Source organism: Paramisgurnus dabryanus, chromosome 19, assembly GCF_030506205.2.
Source record: "Paramisgurnus dabryanus chromosome 19, PD_genome_1.1, whole genome shotgun sequence".
NCBI classification, from domain to species: Eukaryota; Metazoa; Chordata; class Actinopteri; order Cypriniformes; family Cobitidae; genus Paramisgurnus; species Paramisgurnus dabryanus.
Window position 1 is genome coordinate 21,692,029 of NC_133355.1, and position 13,469 is coordinate 21,705,497.

At 38.1% G+C, this 13,469-nt stretch overlaps 1 protein-coding gene across 5 annotated transcripts in view; it reads right to left on the minus strand.

Annotated features, from left to right (window-relative positions):
- Positions 1–13,469, minus strand: part of spire1a (spire-type actin nucleation factor 1a) — a 39,188-nt gene that overhangs the window by 8,973 nt on the left and 16,746 nt on the right. For all 5 annotated transcript variants that reach the window (XM_065292848.1, XM_065292837.1, XM_065292872.1 and 2 more), the window contains exons 4-8: positions 10,736–10,861; positions 6,858–6,932; positions 6,543–6,707; positions 2,212–2,298; positions 1,883–2,012 (exon numbers count right to left, since the gene is read on the minus strand). In XM_065292848.1, coding sequence (XP_065148920.1) covers positions 1,883–2,012; positions 2,212–2,298; positions 6,543–6,707; positions 6,858–6,932; positions 10,736–10,861 — 583 coding nt within the window. The remainder of the gene's footprint in view (positions 1–1,882; positions 2,013–2,211; positions 2,299–6,542; positions 6,708–6,857; positions 6,933–10,735; positions 10,862–13,469) is intronic.

A 13,469-nucleotide genomic window follows, 5' to 3' on the forward strand; every position in this document is an offset into this window, starting at 1 on the left:
TTTCACCACATAAAAACTAAAGCCCTTTTCACAAAGAGATTACAGAAAATGCACAACTGGGATTTTTCTGGGACCGTTTGATTTTTGGTTCATTCACACGGCCAATGATTTTCCGAAATCTGTGCGTGCATTCACACATATACCGTAAACATCCCGTAAAGACACGTGACGTATTTAAAGTCCTGCACTTGGTAGGTTTTTTCAAAGCGTCTGAAGTTTGCTAATTATCCGTGATTTCTCTCTTGAGAAACCACATGTGTGCATTTATTATCTACTATTAAATAGTGAGGAGCTCCCAGTCTCTGCTTCGGTCTAGTTTGCCGACATTTCTCATCATGAATGTTAAATCCCTGTGTTAAAGAGCTGAACCATAACTTCTACGGCACACCACTTACGGCATTGTTTCTGCTGCTTGTTCACACAGGATGCTTTCTGTGAATGTTACGGCAATGTTACTAGGTCCTCTTTACGGGAGCGATCCAAAAACATTTAAGGGACATGTTTGTGTTCACACAGAACCTCTCTGCTGATTTTACAGACATTTTCTGGGACCAAAGTGCTGTATGAATGGGGTTTAAGTGTAAGATGTGCTTGCATATTTGTAAAACCTCACTTAAACTTTATTTATAGCTAAAGTATTTTCTGGACTATAAGTCACACTTTTTTTCATAGTTTGGCTGGTCCTGCGACTTATAGTCAGGTGCGACTTATATGTAATCGAGCAGCAAAAAGAAAGTTTGGAGTGAGTGAGAAACTGTTGTGTAGTTGAATAACTTGTGTTTCCAGATGAAATGTCTGTTCTTGGGCTTGGATTTTGTGAAATAATTTCCTAAATAAATGCGACTTATAGTCCTGTGCGACTTATATATGTTTTTTCCTCTTCATAATGCATTTTTTGACTGATGTGACTTATACTCCAGAGCGACTTATAGTGCGGAAAATACGGTAGTCTTCATTTATACACACTGTATATTAATATCTGAAACAGAGCACTACGATGACTATGTGCCCTCACTTTAACCTTGTCAATGACAATGGAGTTCATGTTTAGGAATCCACCGTCACATAACCTTCCGGATCAATCCAAGACATGAATCTCAAGTTACAAATATTAAAATGAGGTAGAGTTAAGAGGAAAACAGAGGAAGTTGCATTGCAGACAGTCATGTTAGAAAACACAAAAGCAGTCATGCATGCGAGTGACACTTTCAACAGATCTGCAATGCTGTTTAATATCTTAAGCCATACAGAGAGATTCAATCCTGGTTTTAGCTTTACATACTCACCTCCTGCCATGTGTATATACTGTATGATAGTTGGGTTAAAGGAACAGTTCACCCTCGTATTGTTTTAAACCAGCATGACTTGTTTGAACTGTTACGGTAAATATCATGGTCTTTTTTTAACATATTATGAAAGTGAATGGGGACTGGGGCTGTCAAGACCCAAAAGACAAATAACAAGATGTTAAGTAAATAATGTCGGTCTCTTTCTCACACAAAGCTAGTGAATGGCATCAAAAGACCTGGGAATATAGCATTATATATATTACAGTGCCTCTTTTGGGACTTAAAAGACCCGGTCCCCATTCACTTTTATTATAAAGAGAAAGCAATGGTTCTGCAAGAACACAATTCTTGTTTGTTAACTATCAAAACAAAATGCTGTTTTTTTTTAAACTACTGTAAATACACATCTATTCAATAGGAATAATGTGTAAACTACAAACAGTATGCATTTTGGAAAAAAATATTTTATGCGCTTACTAAAACACTAAACACTCTGAATAAGCACCTAAAAAAGAAATGATGTCGCAGGTTATATTTTTATGTATGCAAGTAAGTGCACGTGTGTGTGAGTTGACATGTGGAAATCTACTAACCCAGTCGATTCCTGCGGATCATATCAGGAGAGACAGGCTTGAGCTTCCTCTCTGATCGGATCTCCGCCAGGATGCGTTCGTGAAGACTTGGAGGTTGTGGAAGATGAGGCTTTAGTTTACGAGCAGCAACCTTAAGGAATATAAACATGCACAATGATTGACAGATCTAGCAGCTTAATACGGTCATATCAAGTGGAATCGACTTTTCCTTTTAACTTTCCTTTTTTTTAAGCCCATGGCGAGAGTTGGGATTAATTATAGACATAATTTAAATAATATTTCATCCCTTGTTAAACCATATAAAATCACATGTGTGTTCACATTCTTACAGGGTTCAGAGGAGGTCTGGATCGAATGAACTCCAGTATCATCTCATGAGCGCTCTTCTTTAACCTTGGAGGAATATCACCATTCACCTGCGGCAATGAGGGGGGTCAAAGGTTAGACAGACTTATCACAATTAAAGGAGCAATGTGGGACATTTAAAAGGATCTCTTGACATAAATGCAATATACATAACTATATTATCAGTGGTGTATAAAGTCCTTATTCCTAAGTCCTGTATTGTTTTTATTTAGGGATGCTCCGATCGATCGGCCGCTGATCGGTATCGGCCGATAATGGCATTAAATGACTCAATCGGTCCTCTCTAAATTTGCAGATCTCATGAACCGATCTTTCTGTTTACTTTTGTCATCATAGGGCTCCTGAATGCGGCTGCAATTAGAGACAATTTTTTACATAGTGCGTTTATAACCCTGCTCATGTGCGACGTGCAAATTTGGATTTCTCTGCCTTTACAGAGTTATGCTACGTACAAACCAAACGCGGGTCATCGCATAATGCTGCGTTTACACCTGCCGTGGTAGAGGCATCAGCATGAGTGATTTCAACGTTAAGTCAATGTGAAGACACGTTGACGTGCGTCTGGAGGTCTCGCGCCACGAATGAGGCGTTTGGCACAGCATGGTAGACGAGATTCCACCTCGTTCGCGCGAATGGAGCGTTGCCCCGGCAAATGCACGAGTTGAAAATTTTGAACTTTGCCGGAAAAATGTGCCACGTTAACCAATCAGGAGCTTGCTTAAGTAGTGACGTGATTACAGAAAGCGAGCGGAGTCGCAGAAGCCCATGACGCAAATTTCTCATGAATGTCTCGATGACTAAAATTTCACGCGCTAATGAAGCGAGTACACTCAAACTGTTCAAACGGCAAACTAGGCGTGGTAGACGCAATTTTGACGCCTCATACGCGGCTGGTGTAAACCCACGATTACTTGCTCTTAGTGTCATGCGAATTTTCCGCTGGAGTTGAATATTTTCACTTTGGGCGAAGACGCGTTTGAGGCGAATAGCGCGTGTTTTCCCAGCAAACGCGCCGCCCATATCGCGTCATTCGCATCGCCCCACGCGTCTTTGCATTGACTTTGTATGTAATCTACTAGGGCAAACAGTTGAACTCGCGTCTGGTGTAAACCCAGTTATGTGTATTTTTTGAGGACGCGCTCCGGTCAACAGCGCGACACGTTTTTACATCCCCATCAAACAGCGTATACAACACATATCTATCACGGACAATTGCATCCTCATGCCAAAAGTTTATTATATGCATGCGTTTTAAAGTTTTGACCGTTTAAACTTTCTTTTTCCTCACCTGAAGCGCACACACACAGCTGTCTGTCATCAGTGCACGTAAACAGAGTGATCTCTCTCACGTCTTAAAGCTGCAGTACCCGAATTCATCCCTCAATAAAATCACTCTCTGCTCTTCACTGAAGAACTGTTGTAGTTTATACGAATGCGTGAATGCGTGTATATTTTATTCATACAGTAAAGACTGTGAAGTGTTTTATTTTCATTACTTTTAACAGACATAAGCCTTTTTAAAAAGGCATATTAAATTTCTCTTTGCAAAATAAATATTTGTTGTGCTTATTTATTTGATTCTCTATTAAAGGAGACATATCATGCTAAATCCACTTTCTTAGCTCTTAAATGCATTTTGTTGTATATTTGTAGTGTTTAGAAGTACATAAAAGTTGAAATTAGTCTCTTCAGGTGCTTTGTTGATATCTTTATATTCTGTTTTGGTCATATTTTCCAACCGGTTCTGATTTTTCTATTATCTATTACGTTTTTTGAACAATTACGTCACAGTATTTGCAGCGGAACTGCTAAATAAGGACATCGACTTCCAGCCCAACACTAAGAGCAATTAGGGTTGCCAACCGTTCCGTATAATACGGAATCGTCCCGTATTTGACACATAAAATTCTTGTTCCGTATTGAACTGATACGGAACGCAGTTTGTTCCGTATTTTATGAAAATTAATTCAGTGCAAATACATGACAGACACATAGCTTATAATGTCAGCCATGAACGAAGACCGCGTCATTTGTATAAGAAAACCCTGACGGTGCGGTAATTTCTCCCTCTGTTTGTCTATGATCTGCGTAGCGTTGCAGCCCCATCAGGGAATGCCCATTGGTCGTTTCAGTCATTGTAGTGTCACGTATCATAGCAACAATGACGACAAGTGACAACAGCGGGAAATGTAAAAATGACTGCATCCGAGCAGCCGGCGAAAAAGAAACGAGCACAAAAATATAGAATTGAATGGGAAAATGACTACCCGTGGCTGGAGTGCATGAGGGACAATGAATACAAGGCCAATTGTACCATATGCCGTCGCGTTTTTTTCTGTTTGTCACGGCGGAGTGTGTGATATAAAGCAGCACGCATGAGGAGATAATCACAAGAGGAGCGAGAGGCTGCGGGCACAGGATGGGGGAATGTTAAGGTTCATTGTCCGTCAGTCGTCTCCAGAGGCTCATATGGTATGTAATTATGTGGATTTTTAAAACTCAAATATAGTTGATAAGAAAGTGATTATATTAAAAGAGATAGTACAGATTTAGCCGAACAATCCACATATATATCTCTCCAGTGCTCTCCCTCTGTTCCTGTGTCCCGCTCCCTCCCGTCTCATAATGTGTCAATCATTTCTGATGGGTTTCTTATTAAATAATTATGAAGTTAGATAGCTCAAGGTTTAAAAAGGGGTGGGGTCTTTGAAGAGGGCGTAAAATAAACTTAAATTAAAACCATGGTTCATTGTTGCCAAAATGATCATGATAGCCTTTATATTTCACATCTATGTGGTTCAGTCTTGTATACTTAGGCATACTTTGCTATTCATTAAATATTTAGGGCCTAAGAAGTTGTATAAAATATATTTATCTAAATTTATTAATTAGTTTCCACTATTTTCACCAGAAGTCTTCATTTCAGGGGTTATTTTTTTTTAAATTATCTTCTGTGGGGGCATGTCACCGGACCCGGGCAACCTCAATAGATGATTTATATGTAAAAAGGACAGATTTAAAAGCATGATATGTCTGCTTTAAAGCAAAAATATACCTAATTACTGCAAGTAATATAACAAAGGCAACATCTGCGGTATTACTTCATCTAGGAAAAAAATGTTAACAGTTACAGTGATCAAAGAGCTTGCTTATCAGCAAAAAAAAAAATCTGTATCGGCTGCAAAAATCCTTCGAAGCGTCCCTATTTTTATTACCTTAGAATGAGCAGTTTTATTCTACATACACCACGGGTCCCCTTACATGGTAGGCGCCGCTAAGTTCCTACAGTAGCCCTAAACTGACAATAAGGGCATTTTGTTACTACGTTTGTCCTGTGGCAGCAACCGTAAGTTTTTCGAAATTGAGGGGTGAGAAGTGGTTGCAACTTGCAATCTCACCACTAGATGCCACTAAAATCTACAAACAGCACCTTTAACCCATGTAATGAGCTAATTGTAAAACCTATTTGTCAGCAAAATGAAAATCATAGCACTTTCTGATACAATAATTACATCTGATGAAGTTCAAAACATGACTTAGGAATTCAAAACAGAATGTACTGGATGCATTGCAGTCTAAAGAACAATTCAAACAATCTTGATGACAGCCATGTGACATCATCTGTGTTAATAACTGGAGGCAAAGGTGTGCAAGGTGTTGACCTGTTACATCACACAATTCACACTGCCCTAACAAGGTGTTGTCAGAGATGTGGCAAACCTTTGACAACAGATAGATGTACAGTAGTTGAACTATACATTTATTTTTGAACTGTAAACTCCTCCCTTATTTTTTACAGACTTTATTAACTTTCAATGTCCTGGTATCATTCAACTTTTTCTTAACCTTATAAAACAGTTTCATACCCTTCAGCTTTGAAAATGACTCTGCTCGTTGTCCGATAAGCAAAGTAAACATTGTTGCGGGTTATGATCGGTGTACTGAAGAGCAATAAAAGTGAAATGGGCTGTACTGACATTATGAGAAAGCTATAAACTATACGCATGCCTGTTTGCTCTAAGAAAATGAAAGTTTAAGAATAGTTTTCGATGAATTATGTTATTGAAAAATTGACATGACAAAAGATACATGATTCTTAAGCAAAAAGGGCATTTGCTCAATAGACAGAAACGTCGTAAAACTCACTTTTTAATGTTCAACAGTGTACTATATATGCATCATAGGACAATTCCTATCACAATATTATTGCGAAACATTCCTTAAGCACTCGTCACTTGATCCAATATAATAATCAAGAGCCAATGTCCTAGTATAATTGGTTGCAAGCACACACCTTAACTTTACGAAGTTTATAACGCTTGGACCGGATGTCATCCATGAGCATCTCGTAAGGTGTCAGCTGGAACTCGATAGGCAGAGGGTTATACTGACGCTCCTGCACCTTCTTCAGCTTAACGCCGTTCCTCAAATCCCTCATCACCTGAACCCAGAAACATGCCTGTGGGAAATAAAGTATATAAAGCATACTTAGACTTAGCTCATGACTATCCTAAACCAATGTAATCTCATAACAGCACACAATCGTATTGTATTCAGCTCCATTCGATTTTCATGCAGAAAGGGCTTATGGGATTGTTTCATATCTTACCCAGTCCGCGTTCTGCAGCTCGTTCAGGTCTCTGACCGGCTCCTCTGAGGTTTCTCCTTCCATTCTTCGCAAATTCTAAAAAAAAAAAAAAATCTTTACAGTACTCTATTGTGAGAAGTATGCATACTACATTTGGCTTTTAGAGATGCCCTCAAATGCACACTTGGGGAAAGAATGCAATGTCACTTTATTCATTTTATTCATTAAGGATGTGGTTTGTTTGTAAATGGATTCATTTTGATGTGCAAGTAAATATGTAGGCCAGTGCAGAGTTAACTATATAAAGCAATGATCAATAACCAGCTAACGCAGCTTTTACGATATACACAAACACTTTCTCTGGCTGTAAATGTGAGAGTTAGTTAGCTAGCTGCTCATCTGGAGATGTTAGGTGATAAACAAACATACCGTGTACATAAATCTTTAGCAAATGAGATACAACTCATTTTAAAAATGGGTGGCTTATTTTTACCAATGTTAGGTAAATATTGGACGAAACAAAGTGGGTTAAAAATGACACAATGTTGGGTTGTTATGCAACCATGGGTTATAATAACCCAGCAGTTGGGGGTTAAAACAACCCAGAATTAGGTCAATTTTAACCCAGCGTTGACCAATATTTACCCAACATGGGTATTAGGGTTTATTAGCGTATTAGGGTTTATTAAGAATTAAGGGCTTGTTATAGTTGGGCGTGTATATACTTCTGCGTCACCGTCGACATGCCAAAACACATGCAGACCGCTGGGGGGCAGTATCCACACGTGTAACCAAGTTAACCCCACAAGCGAAGAAGCAGCAGCTTGTTGTGTATGTTTTGAGATGACCAGCAGTGATGGAGTAAATAAACAGCGACTAATGTTGCAGTTTTAGTTAAATCACTCCTCAACTTGGCCCATCTCTGTTCTCACCGTCGCAAACAAAAATACCTATAACGCATTTTTTTTACCTGACGGGAGGGGTCTAGTGGACCAATCACAGCAATTGAAATATGACGCCCTGTTAAAAATTTGGCGAGGTGCACGTCAGGGTACGCAGGGGCTACGGATAACCTATGGTGTAGATCTTACGCACGACTTTAGGGTGCGATTCAATACAGTGAAAAAAATGAAATGGTTAACAATACGGTCATAAGTTATTATTCGGTAAACATTGTTGCTCATAATAACTAAGAATAATGTAAGCCAGACAGGATCAGGCGTATTGTCAGAACAAAAAAAGCATTATTTTACTGTCGCATGGATTTCTTTTTACATTACCAAGCCCTGACACTGCCTCGGCATGAATAAACAAAATAGACATACAGAAACCGAGCTAATAATATCCTAAAGCTGAAAGAGTTTGATGTCTTACATAAACAGCTGTATGGCGTCATAAAAACGCAACTTAAAACAGAGCGTTTCTTTCATGAATCAGAAAGTTCATGTACTTTCATGTACTGTGGTATTTCTGACAACCTTTCTAAGATCAGTTGATTCTGTTTTTTCATAAATTCATATCTGAACCGTTGACTGATAGCGTATACTTCTGAAAGTGCGTTAGTACTGGGACATTACCTTTGGCATGAGGGTGAATGATTCAGCAATTTATACTGCATGAGTTCTTATCTCACATACTATAGATGACAGATACTATGTGCGATTTACAATGTAATGAAAACAAACAAAGTAAATTTTAGTGATTTACTGTTTTCTACATAAATGATCCTACATAATGTAAAGAACGTTCTGTGAAAATACAATCTTGATATCTTTAATATTGACTGAGTATAAGGCTATGTCAAAGATTAAAATCAATGTGTAACCAATTCTTCTAATCTCATTAGATTGTGAGATTATAACCTGGATTTCACAGACAGGGTCACATCTCTAGACTATCTTAAAGGGGACAGAGAATTAAAAAAACAGTTTTACCTTGTCTTTGTTGAATAATGGTAGTCTACCCGCATTCACAAACATGCAAAAAGTGCTAGACATGCTAAACATCTCAGTCTCATAGAAATTCCTCTTTTAGAAATGTCAGCCAGAAAACGGCCCAATCTGAAAAACTGATGCTTATGACGTCACAGGCATCTCACTGCCCCTCCACTTTAAAATAATTGGCTACACTTTTGGAGTGGCAGCAAAGTCAGCCAATCAGTAATGAGATTGCAAGTTCAGCCAGTAGGGGGAGCCAAATAGGTGCAAAACCACTTGTTTAAAATCCACCACCCTAATAGAGCTATCTGAGAGAGGTTTTTAGGAAGCTTCTAAGGCATTACAGACCCAAACAAAAAAAATTTGTCTACATGTCACATCACAGAACAAGGATAAATACCCTTCTATGTCACCTTTAAGACGTTCACCTTAGTCAAATGCATGTGCTTCTGAAAGACTGGTCTAGTGAGAAGTTATCGCAAGAAGGCTTATGTAAATAAAGTGCTTTAAGATAAAGATCACATGATGATTACAGATTAAACAGTTACACTTCGTACCAACATGCTTGCCTGACCCGTGCAATCGCATTAAAAACTATTCTAATGGGTCTTTGTTAACTTTAGGATTATGTAACACAAATAAGCAAATAAACTTAAACTCTCAAATGTTCTTCTGAACATGGGGCCATGTACCAATGCCACCTGTAGTCCATGTAAATCTGGTGGTACTTGTACAGTTTATGACTGCTAAACTTTATTACTGATTATTGTTCCAGGCAGCTTTGGTTAATATTAATTAAAGGTGCACCGAAGCAAAATGTCTGATCCGATAATTCGAGATGACATCTACAGATAGCAAAAGATAAAGAAATTTTGCAATGAAACCGTATAAGTGAAAGGCTTATTTTTATGTGTCAGTACCGATTATAGCCCGATATATCGGTGCATCTCTAATATTAATAAAAGTTTCCAAGTATTAACAATGGTAGTTATACTAAATAGCTTATAATACAACAGCTTAACTCGTGCAAAAGCATACAATTAGGCATGAGCCAGTATGAGATTTTGGCAGTATAATAACCTTAGGCAAAAATACCATGGTGTTGCAATATTGCCATTGCAACACTAAAATGTGTTGTTATTTTTTTTTTAAATGTCTGCGTATACAAACAACTTTTCACCTTGACGCATTTTATTTTTAAGGAACATACAACCTGTATGCCAGGTAAAAATAAACCCTTAAATTATTATATTCTTTAAAAATATATATTTTTGTAAACCAAATCAATTAAAAGACTTCATAATTTAATTTATTGTGTATAAACACAGCTAATAACTTGGAAACAGTTTCACAGAAAATGTTAGCGGGTTGAAACCTTGACTCTTTAAAACCTCGGTATACACTGAAACCGTTAACCGGCCCATACCTACATGCAATAAAACATTCATACCCCTGCACGAAACTTCTATTTAAAAACAAAACAACTCTTCCATTATAAATACAGCTAAATCTGACCATAGGAATACTAAATAAGTGCACAATCCAAATCGATTTCAGAGTCAATCTGGAGTCATCGGTCCACTAACTCTATTCAGTTTAGACAAATACAAACAGCTTTCTGAGGAAGTCTAACAGTACAAAAACACAACTGTTCTGATTTTCACCCTGTCTGGACATGGATCCTCTGCTATTCGGAAACAGGTGACACTAACATCTTTAAAACACAATGATAAAGGCAAAGAAAGAAAAACAAGGCAGCTTTAACAATGGCCTATCATCCGTGAGGAGGAAACTACCAATGATCCGTTTGGTATGTGCTTATAATGGACGGTATGTGACATTTTGCAGTGCTTATAAAGGTTTTTGTGGTTTCAATGATGATGTGAAATGAATAACAAAATGTCTCATTTGAGGATCTGCTGTTTTTCTGGGTCATAAGTAGAGTCATGTGATGGACGTTACCTCTCTGGCACTCTTGATCTTCTCCAGAAAGCTGCGCAGCTCCTTGGTCTCGGCATACAGGGCTCGACATACGGCCTGGTAGTGGTCAAGAGCATCTGACTGGCTGGGAAGGTGAGATGTGCAAAGCTGGAGACCAGAAAACAGTGAGATGTAAATCACAGCTACATTGCAGTTTCATTGAAAACGAAAATAAAAAAATTTCACATTTTTTTTTAAGTTCTAGACATAATACGTCTGTGGTTTTATATATTTCTGACTTCAGAATTATCTACTGATTAATCAGACGGGTTGACAGCAATGAGTCAACCACCAACCACTACTTTATCCAAAGTTTTGCAAGAAGTTGCCAATGATGAAAGGAATTTAAGGAGCCAACAATAACCATATTTCACACATCTTACAGGTAGGAACAGTATTAGGGCTATGAAACAACAACAACATCCATTTTATTAAAGAAACACTTGTCTGGCACATTCACAATCAGCAAGCAGAAAGCAAGTATGAACACAAAACATAAGTAGGAAACTAATTCACCAATCTGTCAAGAAGTTTTTACTTTGTGTCATACAAGGGTTATGTTAAGACATGCATTACGGTATCCTTGAGGAACTAATCTTAAGGAAACGACTTTTATAAAATAACCCTGGCATCTTTCAGACAAGCGCTTGTAAAAAATCATTTTCTGTCTAATCGTTTAATCCTTGCATTACACATATTATGTTTTGGCACATAGCTAAGAGCCAAACCCAAAGTTTGCATGACTGGCGGGTGGAAAACACATTTAAAGTTCAGTGTCTTGCGTATTATGATTTGAGCATGAGATGAATTTGAAATCACACTGACTAACCTTCAACCGGCTTAATGGCATTTTTCCCCACACCTGCCCCTGTACCCTGCCCTGTTCAGGAATGTCTTACACAGCGTAATGTCACCTTCTACCTGAGGAGTTTCACCATGAAATCACGCTTTACCAGAATACTGGCTACGTCAAGAGAAAGTGAATACAAAAACTGTTCGAAAATGTTTGTTTACCCTGATAGAAAAGAGAGTCCAAGCAAAAATAAGTAATTAAAAAGCAATTTAAAGATATAGTTCACTTCACTCAAAAATTTTATTTACGCTATTATGTTTTCACCCTCAATCCAAACCTGAATAACTTTTTCACATTTTTAAATAAATTAGGTTATATATAACAGAATGTCAAAGCTGTTTTATCCATACAAAGAAATGTAAATGCTGTGTCAGCTATGGCTAAGACTGATGAGGGAATAATTGATGACAAAATGTTGATTTTTGAGTCCCTTTAAAAGATCCACTGACTGAAGTACCTTGAAATAAGCAGCATTATTGATGTGGTGCCATCAGTTTACCTTTTTACATTTACATACAGTCATTTCGCAGATGCTTTTATCCAAAGCGACTTACAAATGAGGTAAACAATAGAAGTAATTGTGCACTAGTACTAGCATGTTGAAGGTGTGACACTTCAACATCTAGGGAGCATTTGATTGGAACAGGAAATTTAGAGCCCATCCCAATACCTCCACTTCCCTTACATTTTTGCCCTAACCCTCACTTTTGCGCATGCACGTGTATGGGGTAGGGCGTCCCATTACTTTAGGGAGATAGACAGAGTGCTATTTTCCCCTTAGAATCAACCCTCAAAATGTAGTCAGGGCCGATGTAGGCTTAGAACAAAGTGGGAGATCAAATTACCCAGGATACCTTGCGAGCCCAGCGAGCTTGTCAAACCTTTCTACCAAGATGGCGGACGCCGCTGGAAAAGAACAACAATATTTTTGCAAATAAGCATTCTGGAAATTGTGGGAATATGTTAGTTTAAACACGAGTTTTGAGTTTGTGAAGTTTTGAACACTAATGTTAGAAAATATTTCACGAAGCTATCTGACGATGTCTCCCGACTGCTTCTGCGTCTGTCCATCATATATACATCTGATCTGGGAAGTTTTGTCAATATTCAGGATGTGTGTTCCGGCATTAACATGAACACATATAACCCGGGCTTATCTTGAGTTCAATCATATTTATAATAATAATAATAGGTGAGCACATTTCACTACGCTACTTTCCATGTAGTGTTGTCCCATTACATAGGGAAAGATTTGAACCACCACTTCCCTAGTTGAGGGGACTTTACTGTCAAGGGCACTCAAAACCAAGTGGAAGTTTTAAGGGGGTAGAAATGGGATGGGCCTTAAATTGAATTCTGATATCTTTTGTATGAGAATTTTGCCAGTGTTTTTGACCCTACCAGTTTATATTTATTCTTAAGCCTAATGTATTTATACTAAAAAACTAAAGTTTAATTGTAAATTCATGGGGGCTTTAAAGAAGATAAGGTGGGCAAAGCTGAATGAATATCTATATCCAAGTATGTCTTGTAGTACACTATCGTAGGCATATGTCTTGTAGTACATTATCGTCATTCTTGTCTTTGATATCTCTCTCTGTCCATCTCTCTGTCTAAATAAAGAACCAGGCCGGGTATACTCATGTGCTGGGAGAAATCTAATGTCACGGTTCGTCTCTCAACATTAAAGGCAGAGGCCGACTAGGAGACGAGTATTATCGAACCAGTCCCAGGAAAAGCCCTGCAGAAAACCTAATTTACTGTGACATAAACTGACCAATACAGGAAGCTATTTCAATGTCATGCCAGGTCCAAACCTGCGCACTTAAAAACTATGCACATATCCTAGTCATATTCTTTCTA